The sequence below is a fragment of the Rhinolophus hipposideros genome (genome assembly GCF_964194185.1).
Source record: "Rhinolophus hipposideros genome assembly, chromosome: 7".
NCBI lineage: Eukaryota > Metazoa > Chordata > Mammalia > Chiroptera > Rhinolophidae > Rhinolophus > Rhinolophus hipposideros.
This window is the reverse complement of record NC_138053.1, coordinates 10,213,349-10,229,560: the sequence shown is the minus strand read 5'-3', so window position 1 is coordinate 10,229,560 and position 16,212 is coordinate 10,213,349. Positions and strand designations below refer to the sequence as shown.

The 16,212-nt window shown below is 40.6% G+C and overlaps 1 protein-coding gene across 1 annotated transcript in view; it reads left to right on the top strand.

Moving 5' to 3' along the window:
• The window catches only part of LOC308500133 (cytochrome P450 3A12), a 62,211-nt gene that overhangs the window by 19,393 nt on the left and 26,606 nt on the right, over positions 1 to 16,212 (top strand). The window contains exons 5-7 of the mRNA XM_081054340.1: positions 5,077 to 5,190; positions 9,792 to 9,880; positions 11,313 to 11,461. Coding sequence (XP_080910466.1) covers positions 5,077 to 5,190; positions 9,792 to 9,880; positions 11,313 to 11,461 — 352 coding nt within the window. The remainder of the gene's footprint in view (positions 1 to 5,076; positions 5,191 to 9,791; positions 9,881 to 11,312; positions 11,462 to 16,212) is intronic.

Genomic DNA, 16,212 nt, shown 5'->3' with positions numbered 1-16,212 from the left:
CTGGCCCACATGGGAATCGAACCAGCAACCCTGTTGTCTAGAGCTCACGTTCCAACCAACTGAGCCATCCAGCTGCCCCTTTAAGCATTTTTATAGCCAGTGTTTTAAACTCTGTCTTGGTAGGTTGATAGCCTCCATTTCATTTGTTTCTATTTCTGGAGGTTTCTACTGTTCTTTTATTTGGGACATGTTTTTTGTTTCCTCATTCTGGTTGCCTCTCTGTGTCCGCTTTTATGTATTCAGAAGATCTCCTGTCTCTCAGTCTTTGCCAGGTGACATTATATAGTAGGTGTCCTGTGTGGTCTAATGGCACAGTCTCCCTGACCTCCTGTGCGTATGTTCCAGGAATGTCCCTTGTGTGTGTTGTGTGTATTCTCCTGTTGTAATTGAGCCTTGATTGCTTTTGGCATGTCAGTGGGTGGGATTGACTCCCAGGCTGACTGACTGTGAGGATTGGCTGTGGCCACAATGTATGAGCTGCATTGTGGGGGCTGACACCCTCAGAGGGAGATTTGCCCCTCTGGGGTCCTGTGCCTATTGATACTACTATTGGGGTGTGCTGTTTGTGGGGCTAGCCAGGTAGTGCTCTGGTGTGGTCTGAAGCCAGGCTTTGGGTGTGTTGTTTCTGGTGTCTCTTGGGAGAGGCTCCCATGCAGGCCAATTTCAGGCTTGCCTGAGACAGGCCCAAGATTACCTAATAGGAGGCACAAAGTTATATGTGGTTGGTTGTTGCCTGTGCTGGACCTGGAGGCATGTAGTGTGGCCTCACTGTAACAAAGCCGGCTTCCACCAGCATTGGGCCTGTGGCAGCTTAGCAAAAGACTCAGGGCCCCTTAGGTTTGTTGTCACCTTCTGGTTGCCCATAAGGCTCAGCCATTGCAAGACACTCCTTGTTGGTTGATGCAGTATTAAGAGTGTCCCCAGCAATGTGGCACTAGCTGGGTAGGGTATTGTCCTGGGAGTTCTGAGGCATGGCTGGTGGTTTTTACAAAGTTAACACAGATTCAACTCTTGTGTCAGGGCCTGGGCTGTGACCACTTTTCAAAATGACTTGAGAACACTGGCTAGCCACTGCTAGCCTTGGGTCCATAGATCCCAGACAGCAGCCCAAGAGTGGCTGCAGCACAAATTGTGGCTCACTGCTAGCCACCAAAAGTTCCCTGAGCAGCTGTGGGCCACCCACTGCTGTGAAACCCTTCCGCAGCTTGTGAGGTACAGCCTGCCACCAGGAGCCAAGAGTGCCTATGGCAATGCAGCCCTACGTGGGCAGAGTGCGATTTCAGGGAGTCATGGGTTGTGCGCAGTGATTTTTGCAAAGTTAATGCAGTTTTGGTACTTGCACCAGTGCCAGGCCAGTAACCATTTTGCAAAAATGCCCTGACAACACCACAGCCGGCCACCACTCACCTCAGGCCCACAGATCCCTGAGAGACACTCAAGAGAGGCTGCAGCATATGTTGTGGCTCATTGCCAACCACCAAAAGTTCTCCAGTCTGCCACAGACCCTCCACTGCTGTGAAAGTCTTCTGCAGCTTGTGGGGCACGGCTGGCCACTCAGAAGCCAAGAGTGCCCCAAGCGATGCAATATTAGCTGTGTGGGGCGAAGACCCAGGGCATCATGAAGGTGGTGTGCATGCATGGATTTTACCAGACCAATGTGGTCTCCTATTTGGCCCTTTGGGAGAGGAATCAACATAGATAACATAGAGCCCTCCTGTAGGCTACACATGAAGCCAGCTCCACACAGGAAAAATGGCAGCTGTCTCTCCAGAAGCCACACAACTCAGTTTTTTCCATATGTTCCTGGCACCTCTTGCATTCCCTTCCCTCCACCAGAGAACAGGTGTTTGAAAGTGAGTGAGTCTGTGTGCAGGCCATCTAAGCAGGGGTCTGGGTTTCCAGCTGCCTTCTGTCCCACCAGGATAAACAGATAGAGTCCTTGTTGATCTTCTCTGCCAGATATTGTGGGCACTCCTCTTCCTGGCACAAGACACCTGGGCTGGGGAGCCTGGTATGTGGCTGAGACCCTCCCTTTTCTGGGGGAACCTCTGCTACCAAGATGTCCCTGCTGGTGTTCAACCACTACCGTTGTGTTTGGAGTCAGCCCATTTTGTATCTCCACCCCTTCTAGCAGTCTCGATGTTGCCTGTTGCCTCTTTTTAACATCTTTAGCTATATGGATTCTGTTCAGCTAGTCTTCAAGTGATTTTTGAGGTTGATTGTTCTATAATTTAGTTGTAATTTTGGTGTGATCCCAGGAGGCAGTAGGCATAGCATTTACCTAATCCTTCATCTTCCCAAAATCCTTTGGCAGTTGTCTCAGCCATTAATTTTTAAAATAAGCTTTCTGCCCCTTTGTCTCTTCTCCTTCTAGGACTCCAATAATGATAATATTGTTTCATTTAATGGTATCCCATAATCTTGTAGGCTTTTTCATTCCCTTTCATGTTTTAAAAGATGTTTCTTTGAGTTCACTGTTTCTTGTTCTGCCTGATTGACTCTGCTCTTGCAGTTCTCTGTAGCATTTATTTATTTCAGCCATTGTAGTCTTCAGCTTCAAGTGTTCTCTTTGTAATTATTTATGTTTCATATCTCTTTGTGGTCCTTCTCATTTTGTTTCTGTGATTTTTCTACTTTGTTAAACTTTTAAAAATTAAATTTATTGAGGTAACATTGGTTAATACCCATGAACAGACACCATTGCCACAATCACGAACAATCAGGGACAATGACACCAAATGATCTTTTAAAATTTTTTTTTCTGTGTTTCTTGTACCGCTCTGGGTTTTTTTGGAAAAATTATTTTGAATCGCCTTTCAGACAATTTGTGATTTCTGTTTCTTTGAGGTCAGTTACTACAAGTTTATTGTGTTTCATTGGTGGTATCATCTTTTGCTGATTCTTCATGATCCCTATCTTGAAATAGTGTCTGTTCATTTGAAGAAGCAATCACCTTTCCAGACTTTATGAACTAAATTCAGAATAGAAAGACCTTTACTTTTGGGTTGGGACATACTGGCATGTGCTATGGCCCAAAGTCTAGTGGTGTATGTTGCTATTGTGGGGAGTGGGGTGGCTCCAGGTTAGTGAAGCATTGTTGGCCTATGCTGCTGGGGTTCACCACATCACCAACTGCATGGTCCTTGGCAGCAAGAGCTGTTGAGTGTCCACGGTAGCAAAAAAGTGTCTTAAGCAGCATCAACAACTCCAGCAGTGAGGGACTTAGTCAGGCAGCCAAAGTTGGTGGTATGCAAATGCTTATTTGTGGGGGCTGACTGCAGGCACGTGCCCAATGGTAAGGGCCAGGGCTCGTGGCAGGGGCTGGGGCTAAATGTGGGCATGGAGGTAGAATTCTCAGGCTGTCAGTGTGCAGTCACATGACTGCAGGCGTGAGCTGCAGGTGCATGCACAGCAGTGGGGGCTGGTGACTGGTGTTGAGGCTGACAGTGTCTAGGTGTGCAGATGCCAGGATTAGCTGTGGACACGTGGCAGTTTAGTCAACTGACAGGAGTCAGGGTTATCTCTAGGCACCTGAACAGCTGCAGGGGACTGGGCTGGAGTTATGCACATGCCCAGTCACATATGCCAGTGCTGGTTGCTGGTGCAGATCCTGGGGCTCAGGGTGGAGGCACTACTTGGGGTAGCTCTGGTGAGGATGGAGTGTGATAGGGCAGGTCTCAGTCTGTTGCAGTGTGCAAATGTGAAAACCTGTGTGGCAATCAGCAGCAAATCCTGCAGGGTGTTCACAACAGCTGTTCAGGCTGTTGCTTTCCTCAGCAGAAAAGACTGTTGAGGTCTTCTGTAGAGCAAGAGAAATAAAAGCACAGTGAATCCTGTCACAAGCTGATTTTGGCAGTCCTTCTTCTTTTTCTTCATTCTTAGCAGCCTCTAGACTGCTCATCTATGCCGATATATTGGGCATAGTGAAACCAAAGCTGGTCATTTGTGCAGTGCTCTGAAAGCCTGGGGGAAATTATGACTCATCGTGTTATTCTTTTCTCAGCAAGGCAAAGTCTCTCAGGCTGGGGAGTTTCCTCTTGGCACTGAGCAGTGCTGGCTGGGGGATGAGACGATGCAGGCAAAGTGAAACCATCCTCCCTATTTATTTTGCACAGTTATTCTTGCTTTTTTTGCTCCACTGTGTTGTTCAAGCTTCTGAAGTGAACTTCTGCTCTCTCCTCAACTTATTTTTGTTTCTGGACAGCTGTCTAATTGTTGCTCTTTGTGGGCCCCAAAGGCTCCTAATCCACAGTCTTGGTGACGTTACTCCAGATTTTCATCATTAAGTGTGATGTTAGCTGTAGGTTTTTTTGTACGTGCTATTTATCAAGTTGAGGAAGTTTTCTTCTCTTCATAGTTGATGAGGTTTTTTTAAAATCATGAATTGATATTGGAAATATTCATTTTAAAACAAAATATAGTGTTAGAAGTTGGAAGAGTCTTAAGCAGTTTGGTTAGATAGGCCAGTCCCAAGCTGACAAATAGAATTACTTCCTTCTTTTTCCCTTCTATATCTGGTGGAAATATGTAAGAGAAAAGGATTTCCATGTAATTGTATTATTTTATTTTCAGAACAGCAATAGATTCCTTATCTTTTAAGTGTTACCTACTGTTTTATTTTTTAAAATCACCATATTAAGATCTCCCTTTTTCAAGTTGCTCATGCTGTAGACCTAAGCAAAGCTAGAACTGGTCTGAAGCAACATGGGGTTTGCCTAGGCTATCTGTCAACAGTCCCTTTCTATTCTACTCAGCCCTGATGGGTGTACTATATCTTGTTCGTACCTATTCTCCCTGGAAGAGTAGTTTCCCTAACACATGTGTTGTTTGGACTGAGAAAGAGATCGGAATACAAATGCTGAATACCATATTAGGTGGCTAAATGTCTCCTCCACCCTTACAGGAAGCTACACATTTGGTATAAATATAGATTGAGTCTCTAGCATTGGGTCTGCTACTTAGTAGACAGCCACTAAATATTTGTTGAACAACTGATGCCCATTTAACAAATTGTCCACAACTGTTGAGACCTCCAAAACTTATGTAGGGCAAAATATCTTTTGCTTTTGTCTCTAGATTTTGGGTCCAGTGGGATTTATGAGAAGTGCCATCTCTCTGTCTGAGGATGAAGATTGGAAGAGAATGCGAACACTGCTGTCTCCCACATTCACCAGTGGAAAGCTCAAGGAGGTAAGGAAATAGAGGACTTTAATTAGAAACTTAAAGAGTGCATCTGGGGACAGGTAGAAAATAAGGTAGTTTCTTTCCAAGGAGTAGCTGCCAAATTTGAGCTTCCTAAATATAGTCCTAAAAGTGACATTGTAAGATTCATTATAGGAGTTCCGGTCAGGATGGTGGAATACTGAGAAGGTACACATTGTGCTTGGTCCTCTCATGACCACATCAAATTTACAACTAAACTACAGAATAACCACCATTGAGAATCAACTGGAGTCTAGCTGAACAGATGTCCTGTACGAGGTGTGATCAAAACATACGGCGAATATGAAATTAAAAACATATATTACATTAAACAAGACATTGTCATTAATCCCCCTCAAAATACACCCTCTTGTTTTGAACACACTTATCCCATTGTTCTTGCCATTTTTTGAAGCAGCTCTGGAAGTCCTCCTTCATGAGTGTCTTTACTTCATTCTCCATGATGACAGGGCTCCATAGCACTCATCGCTTCTGGGTGGCAATTTCTGTCAAATAAAAACATTACAGTGTGTCCTCATCCACCTTATGCACTGGATCTGGCACTGTGCAACTTCTGGCTCTTACCCAAAGTCAAAATGACCTTGAATTGATTCAGGACATCAAGGAAGCCATGACAGCACAACTAAAGACACTCACAAAAGAGGACTTCCAGAACTGCTTCAGAAAGTGTCAAGAACAATGGCATAAGTGTGTTCTAAGTGAGGGGGAGTATTTTGAGGAGTTTAATGGCAATGTCTCTTTCACTGTAATAGATTTTTTTATTTAAACATTCACCATATTATTTGCTCATACCTTGTAACTAAAGATATACAGAAGAAGCAATGTAAAGACTAGTAGGAGAGCAAAGATATGGAACAGGTTTGTCCCACACCCATATGTGGCAGTTGACAATCAAGAGGAATATCTCAGCTGCTATATTGAGATATCTCAGAGGAATATCTCAATATTCCTAAGGAGGATAGGTTACCCAGCCCAAAACCAGGCACCCCATCCCAGGGTTCCAGTGCTGGGAAGCAAAGTCCCCATAACTTCTGGCTGTGAAAACTGGCAGAGATTGCAGCTGAGTGACATGGAGGGCTGGTGGAGTCCCAGGCCTTCCTTTTAAAGGGCCAACACATGGACTTACTCACTGACAGACTCTCTCACTCTGAGCTCCATTGCTGGGGCAGTGGCTCAAATGGTACTGGGGACATACAAAGAAGAACTGAATTATCTGACTTTAGAGTGAGAGCTACAGGGGCAGGTCCCAGGCAAATGTGATCACAGAGGCCATTGTTTTTTTGTTGAGCTCCCCACACAGCATACAGACTCAGGACCATATCTGTGTCTCCCTCACCCTAGATATCACTGTTCACCCTGCCCTCAGACCCCACCCCTACCCCCAAATTGCAGGCCCACTCAGGCCGCTTCCAGTGGATTTTCCATAAAAATGGCCTGTCTTGCCTCATGCTGCAGACATTCCTAAAATCTCTCAGGGGTACACAAACTCCAACAAGCAGTATCCAGCCACAGTGTGCCATGTACCTCTTGGTAAACAGCCCTAAGCCCCACAAGCAGAAGTTGGCCTCAATTCTCAGCTTAACCTCTCCCAGGCAACACCAAGCCTAATACACATGGCAACCATCTTCACATCACTTTGTCACTCACACCAAGTAGACCTGAGCAGGGTACAGGCAATGGCTGACTATGGCCTACAATACAGCTGAAACCAAGTGGCCCCAGAACCAAGACATCTAGGGGACTGGTTTTGGACAACCTCGGGGCATCACCCAACCACTTCCACAGGCAACACACCCAAAGGGAAGACTGGGCAGGCACCTGAGCCCTGCTAAAGTGAATCCTGCTCCATAGAGTCAGCCCTTACACAACATCTCCTCCACTGTAGTCACAGCCAATCCTCACAATCAATCAGCCTGAGGACCAATCACACACATTGAACAAACATCAGCCAAGGCTCAGCTACAAAAGGAGAGCACACACAACAGACACACCTGGAGCACCCAGCTCAAATGACAAGGGAGACAGCACCACCTGACCCCATAGGAAACCTGCTACATAAAGTCACTCTACTAAGACTGGGAGACATAACAGCTGAATCTAACATAGAAACAAACACATGGAGGCAGCCAAAATGGGGATACAAAGAAACATTTTCCAAATGAAAGAACAGAGAAAACCTGCAGAAAAAGAATGAAATAAAATGGAGAAAAGCAATCCACCAGATGCAGAGTTCAAAACACTGGTTATAAGGATGTTCAATGATCCAGTGAGAACATCAACAAAGAGGTAGGAAACATAAAAATGGAGAGAGAAAACATAATAAAAAAGAACCAGTCAGAAATTAAGAATTCAATAACTAAAATGAAGAATACATTAGCAGGAATCAACAGTAGATTACATGAAGCAGAGGATTGAATCAGCAATTTGGGAGTGAATGTAGCAGAAAACACCTAATAAGAACAGCAAAAAGAAAAAAGAATCCAAAAATAAACATAGTTTAAGAGGCCTCTGGAACTATATCATGTGTACCGATATTTGCATCGTACGGGTGCCAAAAGGACTGAGAGAGAGCAAGAAACTGAAAAACCTATTTGAAGAAATAATAATGGAAAACTTCCCTAACCTGGTGAAGGAAATAGACATGTAAGCCCAGGAAGTGCAGAGAGTCCCAAACAAGGTGTAGCTAAGGAGGACCACTCTAAGGCACATCAAAATTAAAATACCAAAGCTTAATGACAAAGAGAATCTTAAAAGCAGCAAGAGAAAAGCAGTTAGTCACCTACAAGGAAGCTCCCATAAGACTGTCAGCTGATTTCTCAACAGAAACTTTGCAGGCCAAAAAGGGATTGGCAAGAAATATTCAAACTGAGGGGCAGCAGGATGGCTCACCTGGTTAGGGCGTGAGCTCTGAACAACAGGGTTGACTGTTTTATTCCCACATGGGCCAGTGAGCTGTTCCTCCACAACTAGAATGCAGTCAACGAGTTGCCACTGAGCTTCTAGAGGGGCAGCCAGATGGCTCAGTTGGTTAGAGCGCAAGCTCTCAACAATAAGGTTGCCGGTTCAATTCTCACATGGGTTGATAGACTGTGCTCCCTGCAACTAAGATCGAAAATGGTGACTGAACTTGGAGTTGAGCTGCACCCTCCACAAATAGATTGAAGGACAATGACTTGGAGCTGATGTGCACAAACACACTGTTCCCCAATATTCCCCAATAAAAAAATTAAAATTAAATTTAAAAAATTCAAACTGATGAAAAGCAGGAACCTACAACCAAGGTTACTCTACCCAGCAAAGCTATCACTTAGAATCAAATGACAAATAAAGAGCTTCCCAGATAAGAAAAAGCTACTACAGGAGTTCATCAGCACCAGACCAGTATTGCAAGAAATGTTAAAGAGATATCTTTTAAAAGAAGAAGAAGAAAAACAGATCATAATATGAATAATAAAATTACAATAACTACATATCTATCAACAATTACTTTCAATGTAAGTGGATTAAATACTCCAATCAAAACGCATAGGGTGGCTGAATCAATAAGAAAACAATAGATGATGTATTACAGAATTGTACACCTGAAACCCATGTAACTATTAACAATTGTCACCCCAATAAACTTTAATTAAAAAAAAACCCTTGCACCTGATGCCTATAAAAGGCTTACTGCAGATCAAAGGACAGATGCAGACTGAAAGTAAAGGAATGGAAAAAGATAGTTCATGAAAATGGAAACAAACAAACAAATAAAAACAGCTGGAGTAGCAATACTTACTCCAGACAAAATAGGCTTTAAAACAAATGTTAGAGAACAAGTGACGTAGAGGACCCAGTAATTTTACTTTTGGTTATCTATCTGAAGATACTCAAAATACTACTTCAAAGTAACTAGCATTATGTACAACAGCCAAGATATGGAGGCAACCTGGGTGTACACCAATGGATGAATTGATAAAAAGGTGGTACATGCGTGTACAATGGAATAGTACTCAGCCATAGAAAAGAATGAAATCTTGCCATCTGCAACAACATGGATGGACATAGAGGGCATTGTGCTGAGTGGAGTAAGTCGAACAGAGAAAGAAAAATGACAAATGATTTCACTACTGTGTGGACTCTAAAGCAAAAAATAAATAAACAAACAAAATAGAAACACTTACATATACAGAGAACATTTTGATGGTTCCCAGATAGGAGGGAGGTTGGGGATAATGAAAAAGGGGAAGGGATTAAGAAGTACCAGTTGGTTGTTACAAAGTAGTCATGGGGACGTAGGGTATAGCATAAGGAATATAGTTAGTAATATTATAACAACTAAGTATAATGTCAGATAGGTACTAGGTTAATCAGAGTGATCACTCCATAAGTCATATAAATGTCTAATCACTATTTTGTACACCTGAAACTAATATAATATTGTATGTCAACTGTAATTGAAAATTTTAAAAATAGAGGAAAAAATTCATTATAAAATCGCACTTAATGCTGTAAACTTGTGAAAGCCAGGTCCTTCTAGGACTGGAGTCTTAAATTTATCTTCAGGTGGTATTGTACTTTGCATCTAGATGTTCCCAATCATTGGCCAGTATGGAGATGTGTTGGTGAGAAACCTAAGGAAGGAAGCAGAGAAAGGCAAGCCCATCACCCTAAAAGAGTAAGTATGAGTGCAGCTGCTGGGATTCTGAGCTCTGCCCCGAGATCCTCCAGCTTCCACCACAGAGCTGAAATACCCACTGTGGACTTACTCTCATGACCAAACAGAAGTAGGTGTGTAGTGTTATAAATCCAACAGGCCACCCAAGAACAAATAGCTTACCCCTAAAGGCAAAACGGCCAGAAGGATAAATCTCCTGTATACATGAGCCAGGATTAATATATCTGCTTAAGTGTCACTTTGGGTTTTCAAAAAAACAAAAGTACATAGTTTAGAAAGAAGAAACATAAATGTACCCACATTTTGAGTGTAGAGTGTATGGAATAGTGGCAGGGGAAGACAATTGGTACACGCTGGCAGGTGGTGGGGAGGGTAGGAAAGCTACAATGTGGAACTTATAACAACTTACAGACCGCTTCCTGATTTTCTGAGTATACTAGCAAAATACTACATATTGAATCTTGTCACCACTTCTCCTTTCTTCAGTCTCAAAAGAGAGAAGGTCCTGTATAGACTATGATGGGTAGGGTGACCATATCATTTGTCATCTAAACTAAGATACTTTTTACTTATGCAGGAATAAAAGGTGTAAACTGAGGCTGATCTGGGATAAGTGACAACTGATCATATGTCCATTACCTATGGGATTCTTCCAAATCAATTTTAGAAATGAATTATTATTATATATATGTATTATATATTATATATATACATATATTATATATAAGTATATGTGTATATATATATATATACCTATATATATACATATATATATATATATACATATATATATTTTAAACTAGGAGCTTTCTTAATTCTTACATTTATACAGAAATGAGTCTGCCTTCAGGGGAACCTCAGATCACTGGAGTTGAGAGCGGGTCTTTCAGGAGCCTTAGCAGGGGTGTAGAAAAGGAAGGATGACATTCTTGGCAACTCAGACCAGGGTGCTGTTGCTCTGTAATGTGCTGAAGAGGAATCAGCTCAGCATAGACTGTGGTGACACAAGACCCAGATCAATGTCACTTTCTTTGACTCCACGAGGAAGTTGCTTTTTCTACCCTTTGTCCCCCTCAAACACAGTGCAGCTACTATTGCCCGCACTCAAAACACACTACTGTCATTTGTCTGATTATGGTCTCCATCCTTACGTGACTGATCTCCTTGAGCTCACAGGGGGTGTAACTTGTCGTAGTGACCCCATCACCCCCAGCACAGGGCCAGCTACATCAGTGCCACCCGATAAACACCTCATGTGTGAGTGTGGCAAGAGCATAGACTCTTCAGATGGCCCAGCAGATGGTTTTGACAGCATGTGGCTCTTTACCTGTCTGCCTGAGCATATGATCTTACACGCTCTTCTAGCTGAAGCAGTTGGATAAGGATAGCAAAGAGGTGCTGATGTGAATCTCCCATGTCTGTCTTTATGCAGCATCTTTGGGGCCTACAGCATGGATGTGATCACGAGCACATCATTTGGAGTGAACATCGATTCCCTCAACAACCCACAAGATCCCTTTGTGCAAAACATCAAATTGCTGTTAAAATTTAATTTCTTCGATCCACTCATTCTCTCAATAAGTATGTGGACTACTATATTTATTTTTCTTTCTCCCTTTCTCCTTCCCTCCTCCTTCCCTCTTTCCCTCCCTCCATCCACCTCTCTCTCTCCCTCTTTCTATGTAAGCTTTACTGAGATATAAGTCATATACTATATAATTCATCCATTTCAAATGTACAGTTCACTTTTACAACCTAGTGTCCATCAACAGATAAGTGGATAAAGAAAACATGATATACGTTCATATAAACGCACACAATAGAATAATATTCAGCCAAAAAAGAAAGGAAATCCTCCCATTTGAGACAACATGGATGGATCTTGAGGGCATGATGCTAAGTGAAATAAATCAGACAGAGAAGACAAATACTGTATGATCTCACTTACATGTGAAATCTAAAAGAATACATAAACTCATAGAAAAGCAAGAAATGATTTTTGGTTATGAGACGCAGGGGTTGAAGGTGCAGGAATTGGATGAAGTTGGTCAATAGGTACGAACTTTCAGTTATAGGACAAATGAGAGTGTAGATTCTAAAAGTTCCCATAACAAGGGAGAAAAAAATTTTGTATCTCTATGAGGATATTTATATTAACTAAACTAACTGTGGTAATTATTTAGCACTTATGTATGTCAAGTCATTGTGCTATATACATCTTAAACATATACAGAACTATATGTCAATTATAACTCAATAAAACTGAAAAAAATGATTTTACTATGTTCAAAAACATGTTCAGCCATCACAATATTAATTGTTAGAACATTTTTATCAACTTAGAAAACCTGTACCTTTTCACTTTCAGCTCCCACTCCCTAAGCAACCACTAATCTACTTTCTGTCTCTATAGATTTGCCTACACTAGACTTAATATAGATAGAGTCACATAATATGTGGTCTTTGTGGCTGACTTCTTTTGTTTAGCAAAATGTTTTCAAGGCTCATTCATGTTGTAGTACTTAACAGTACTTCATTTCTTATTGTGACCAAAGAATGTTCCATTGTTTGGACATTCTGCATGTTGTTTATCCATCCATCAGTTGATGCACATGGGTTGTTTCTACATTTTGGCTATTGTGAATAGTGCTGCTATGAACATTCATGTACAAGTTTTTGTTTGAATACCTGTTCAATTCTTTTTAGTTTCTTTTGGTTTTGATTCTACCACTCAGGGACGACATTGCTGAATTATATACTAATCTGCATTTACTTTATTAAGGAACTGCTAAACTTTTTTCCACCATACCTATACCATTTTACATTTCCACCTCTTATGTATGAAAGTTCTAATTCCTCCACGTCCTTGCCAACACTTGGTCAACATTTTCTATCTTTTTGATTATGGCCATTCTAGTGGGTATCAAATGGTATCTCAGAGTGGTTTTGATTTGCATTCCCCTAATGGATAATGATGTTGAGCAACTATTTATATGTCTGTTGGCCATCTTTATATCTTCTTTAGGTAAATGTCTATTCAAATGCTTTACCCATTCACAGTTGAATTGTTTATCTTTTTGTTGTTAAGTTGTATGAGTTCTTTATATATTCTAGGTAAAATTTCTTTATCAAATATATGATTTGAGAATCTTTCTCCTGGTAGGGGGTCTTTTTTCTTTCTCAATAGTGTTCTTTGAAGTACAAAAATTTTAACTTTAATGATGTACAATTTATGTATTTTTCCCTTTCTGCCTGTGTCATGTCTAAAATCAGTTGCCAAATATGTCATTAATATTTACCCCCTGATTTTCTTCTAAGAGTATATAGTTTTTGCTTTTATGTTTAGTTATTTGATCCACTTTTATTTTGTTTTTATATGTCATGTTAGGTAAGAGTCCAACTTCATTCTTTTGCATGTGGCTATGCAGCTGTCCCAGTATGATTTCCCCCATTGAATGGTCTTAAAACCCTTCTCAAAATTCAGTTGACCTTAAGCTGAATAGACATTTCTCCAAAGAGGACATGACCCTTAGACATGTGAAAGAATGCTCAGCATCACTAATCATCATAGGAATGCAAATTAAAACCACAATGAGATATCACCTCACACCTGTCAGAATGTCTATCATCAATAAATCAACAAACAGGTGTTGGTGAGGATGTGGAAAAAAGGGAACCCGCCTGCACTGTTGGTGAAATTGTAAATTGGTGCAGCCACAATGGAAAACAGTACGGAGGCTCCTCACAAAATTAAAATTAAGCTACCATATGACCCAGCAATCCCACTTCTGGGTATTTATCTGAAGAACTCCAAAACATAAATTTGAAAAGATATATGCATTTTTATGTTCATTGAAACGTTATATACAATAGCCAAGATATGGAAGCACCTAAGTGTTCATCAATAGACAACTGGATTATGAAGATGTGGTACATATATACAATGGACTATTATTTGTCTGTAAAAAAGAATGAAATCTTACCATTTGCCACAACATGGATGGACCTAGGTGGTATTATGTTATGTGAAATAAGTCAGACAGAGAAAGACAGATATCATATGATTCCATGTATATGTGAAATCTAAAAATCAAAATAAACAAACAAATAAAACAGAAACAAACTCATAGATACAGAGAACAAACTGATGGTTGCCAGATAGAAAGCATTATGGGGTAATGGGTGAAAATGTTGAAAGGGATTAAGTACAAATTGCCAGTAATAAAAGAAATAGTCATTGGATGTATGCTATAGCACAGAAAATACAGTAAATAGTATTGTAATAATTATGTATGATGTTAGATGGGTACTAGACTTATAGGGGTGATCATAAGGTATGCGAGGTCTGACAATTAAGTTTGTGAACTTGCCACCGTGCGCTTACTTTGGCAGCACTGTACAAACAGCTCGGTAAGGTTTCATAACCTTAGTATACCAGTGTGTCACAGATGTGCTCATGTTGACGCATGGCGGTATCTTGCTGAGTGGCGTTCCTTATTATTGTCACATGTCTTTGTGTGCTATCCCAAGAATGTCTGAGCTTGAATTAGAACAACAAACAAACATTAAATTTCTTGTTAAACTTGTCAAGAGTGGAAGTGAAATCAGGGACACGTTAATCCAAGTTTATAGAGATAATGCCATGAAGAAAACGGCAGTGTACAAATGGATTAAAGTTTTTCTGAAGTGAGAGAACATGCCACTGATGAAAAGAGGTCAGGGTGGCTATAACGAGCAGAAATTCATCAAATTGTGCATCAAAATCATCGGCTGACTGTGAGAAGCATAGCAGACCAAGTAAACAGCGATAAACAGTTAGGAAAATCTTAACTGAAAATCTTGGTATGAGGAAGGTGTGTGCAAAAATGGTCCCAAAGGAGCTCACTGATGAACAAAAGCAAAGAAGAGTTGAAGTTTGCCAAGACCTTTTGGAGAGGCAAGACGATGTTTTGGGCTGTGTTATCTCCGGTGATGAAACATGGGTGTACCAACACGGCCTTGAAACAAACCATTAAAGTGCACAATGGAAGGCAGCCAATTCTCCACGACCAAAAAAGTTCCATCAGTCCAAATCAAGAGTCAAAATGATGTTGCTGACTTTTTTGATATCAGAGGGATTATTCATTATGAATTTCTACCAACTGGACAGTTAACCAAGCTTACTCATTGGAAGTGCTGGAAAGGCTGCATGAAAAAATTAGACAAAAAGACCTGAACTTTTCTCAACAATTCATGGCTCTTGCATCACGACAATGCACCACCTCAAATAGCACTGTCTGTGGGGGAGTTTTGAGCCAGTAAACAAACAGCTGTATTTGAACACCCTCCCTACTCACCTGATCTATCCCCCAATGACTTCTTTCTTTACCCGAAGATAAAGAAAATATTGAAAGGAAGACATTTTTATGACATTCAGGACATCAAGAGAAATACAACAACAGCTCTGATGGTCATTCCAGAAAAAGAGTTCCAAAATTGCTTTGAAGGGTGGACTAGGCTCTGGCAGCATCAGTGCATAGCTTCCCAAGGGGAGTTCTTTAAAGGTGACCATAGTGCTATTCAGCAATGAGGTATGTAGCGCTTTTCCCAGGATGAGTTCACAAATTTACTTGTCAGACTTTGTATGTAAATGTCTAATGTATATTGTACACCTGAAACAAATATAATACTTATCTCAATACTTATCTCAATTGAAAAATAAACTTAAACTTAAAAAATTTGCTTGACCTTAGACACATGGGTTTATTTTGCACTCTAAATTCTATTCTGTTGGTTTGTATGTCTGTCCTTGAGCCAGTACCACATTGCCTTGATTATTATAGATTTGTGGTGAGTTTTGAAATTGGGAAGTGTGAGTTTTACAACTTTAATCTTTTTTTCTGATTGATTTTGGTTATTCTGGGTCCCCTTCAATTTCAAAAGGTTTTTAAATTGAACTTGTTGTCAATGTATACAAAAAAAACTCAGGTAATATTTTGATAGGGAATGCATTAAATATATAGATTGATTTGGGAAGTCTTGCCATCTTGACAATAGTAAATTTTCTGAGCCATAAACATAGATGGTTTTCTATTTACTTTTGATCTATTTTAATTTATTTTAACAATGTTTTGTAGTTTTCAGAGTATAAATTTTGCACTTCTTTTATTAAGTTTATTTATCATCTTGATGTTATTGCAAATGGAACTATGTTATTTTTTGAGCTTTCTTTAATTAAAGATTATTGGGGTGACAATTATTAGTAAAGTTACACAGGTTTCAGGTGTACAATTTTGTAATACATAATCTATATATTACATTGTGTGTTCACCACCCAGAGTCAGTTCTCTTTC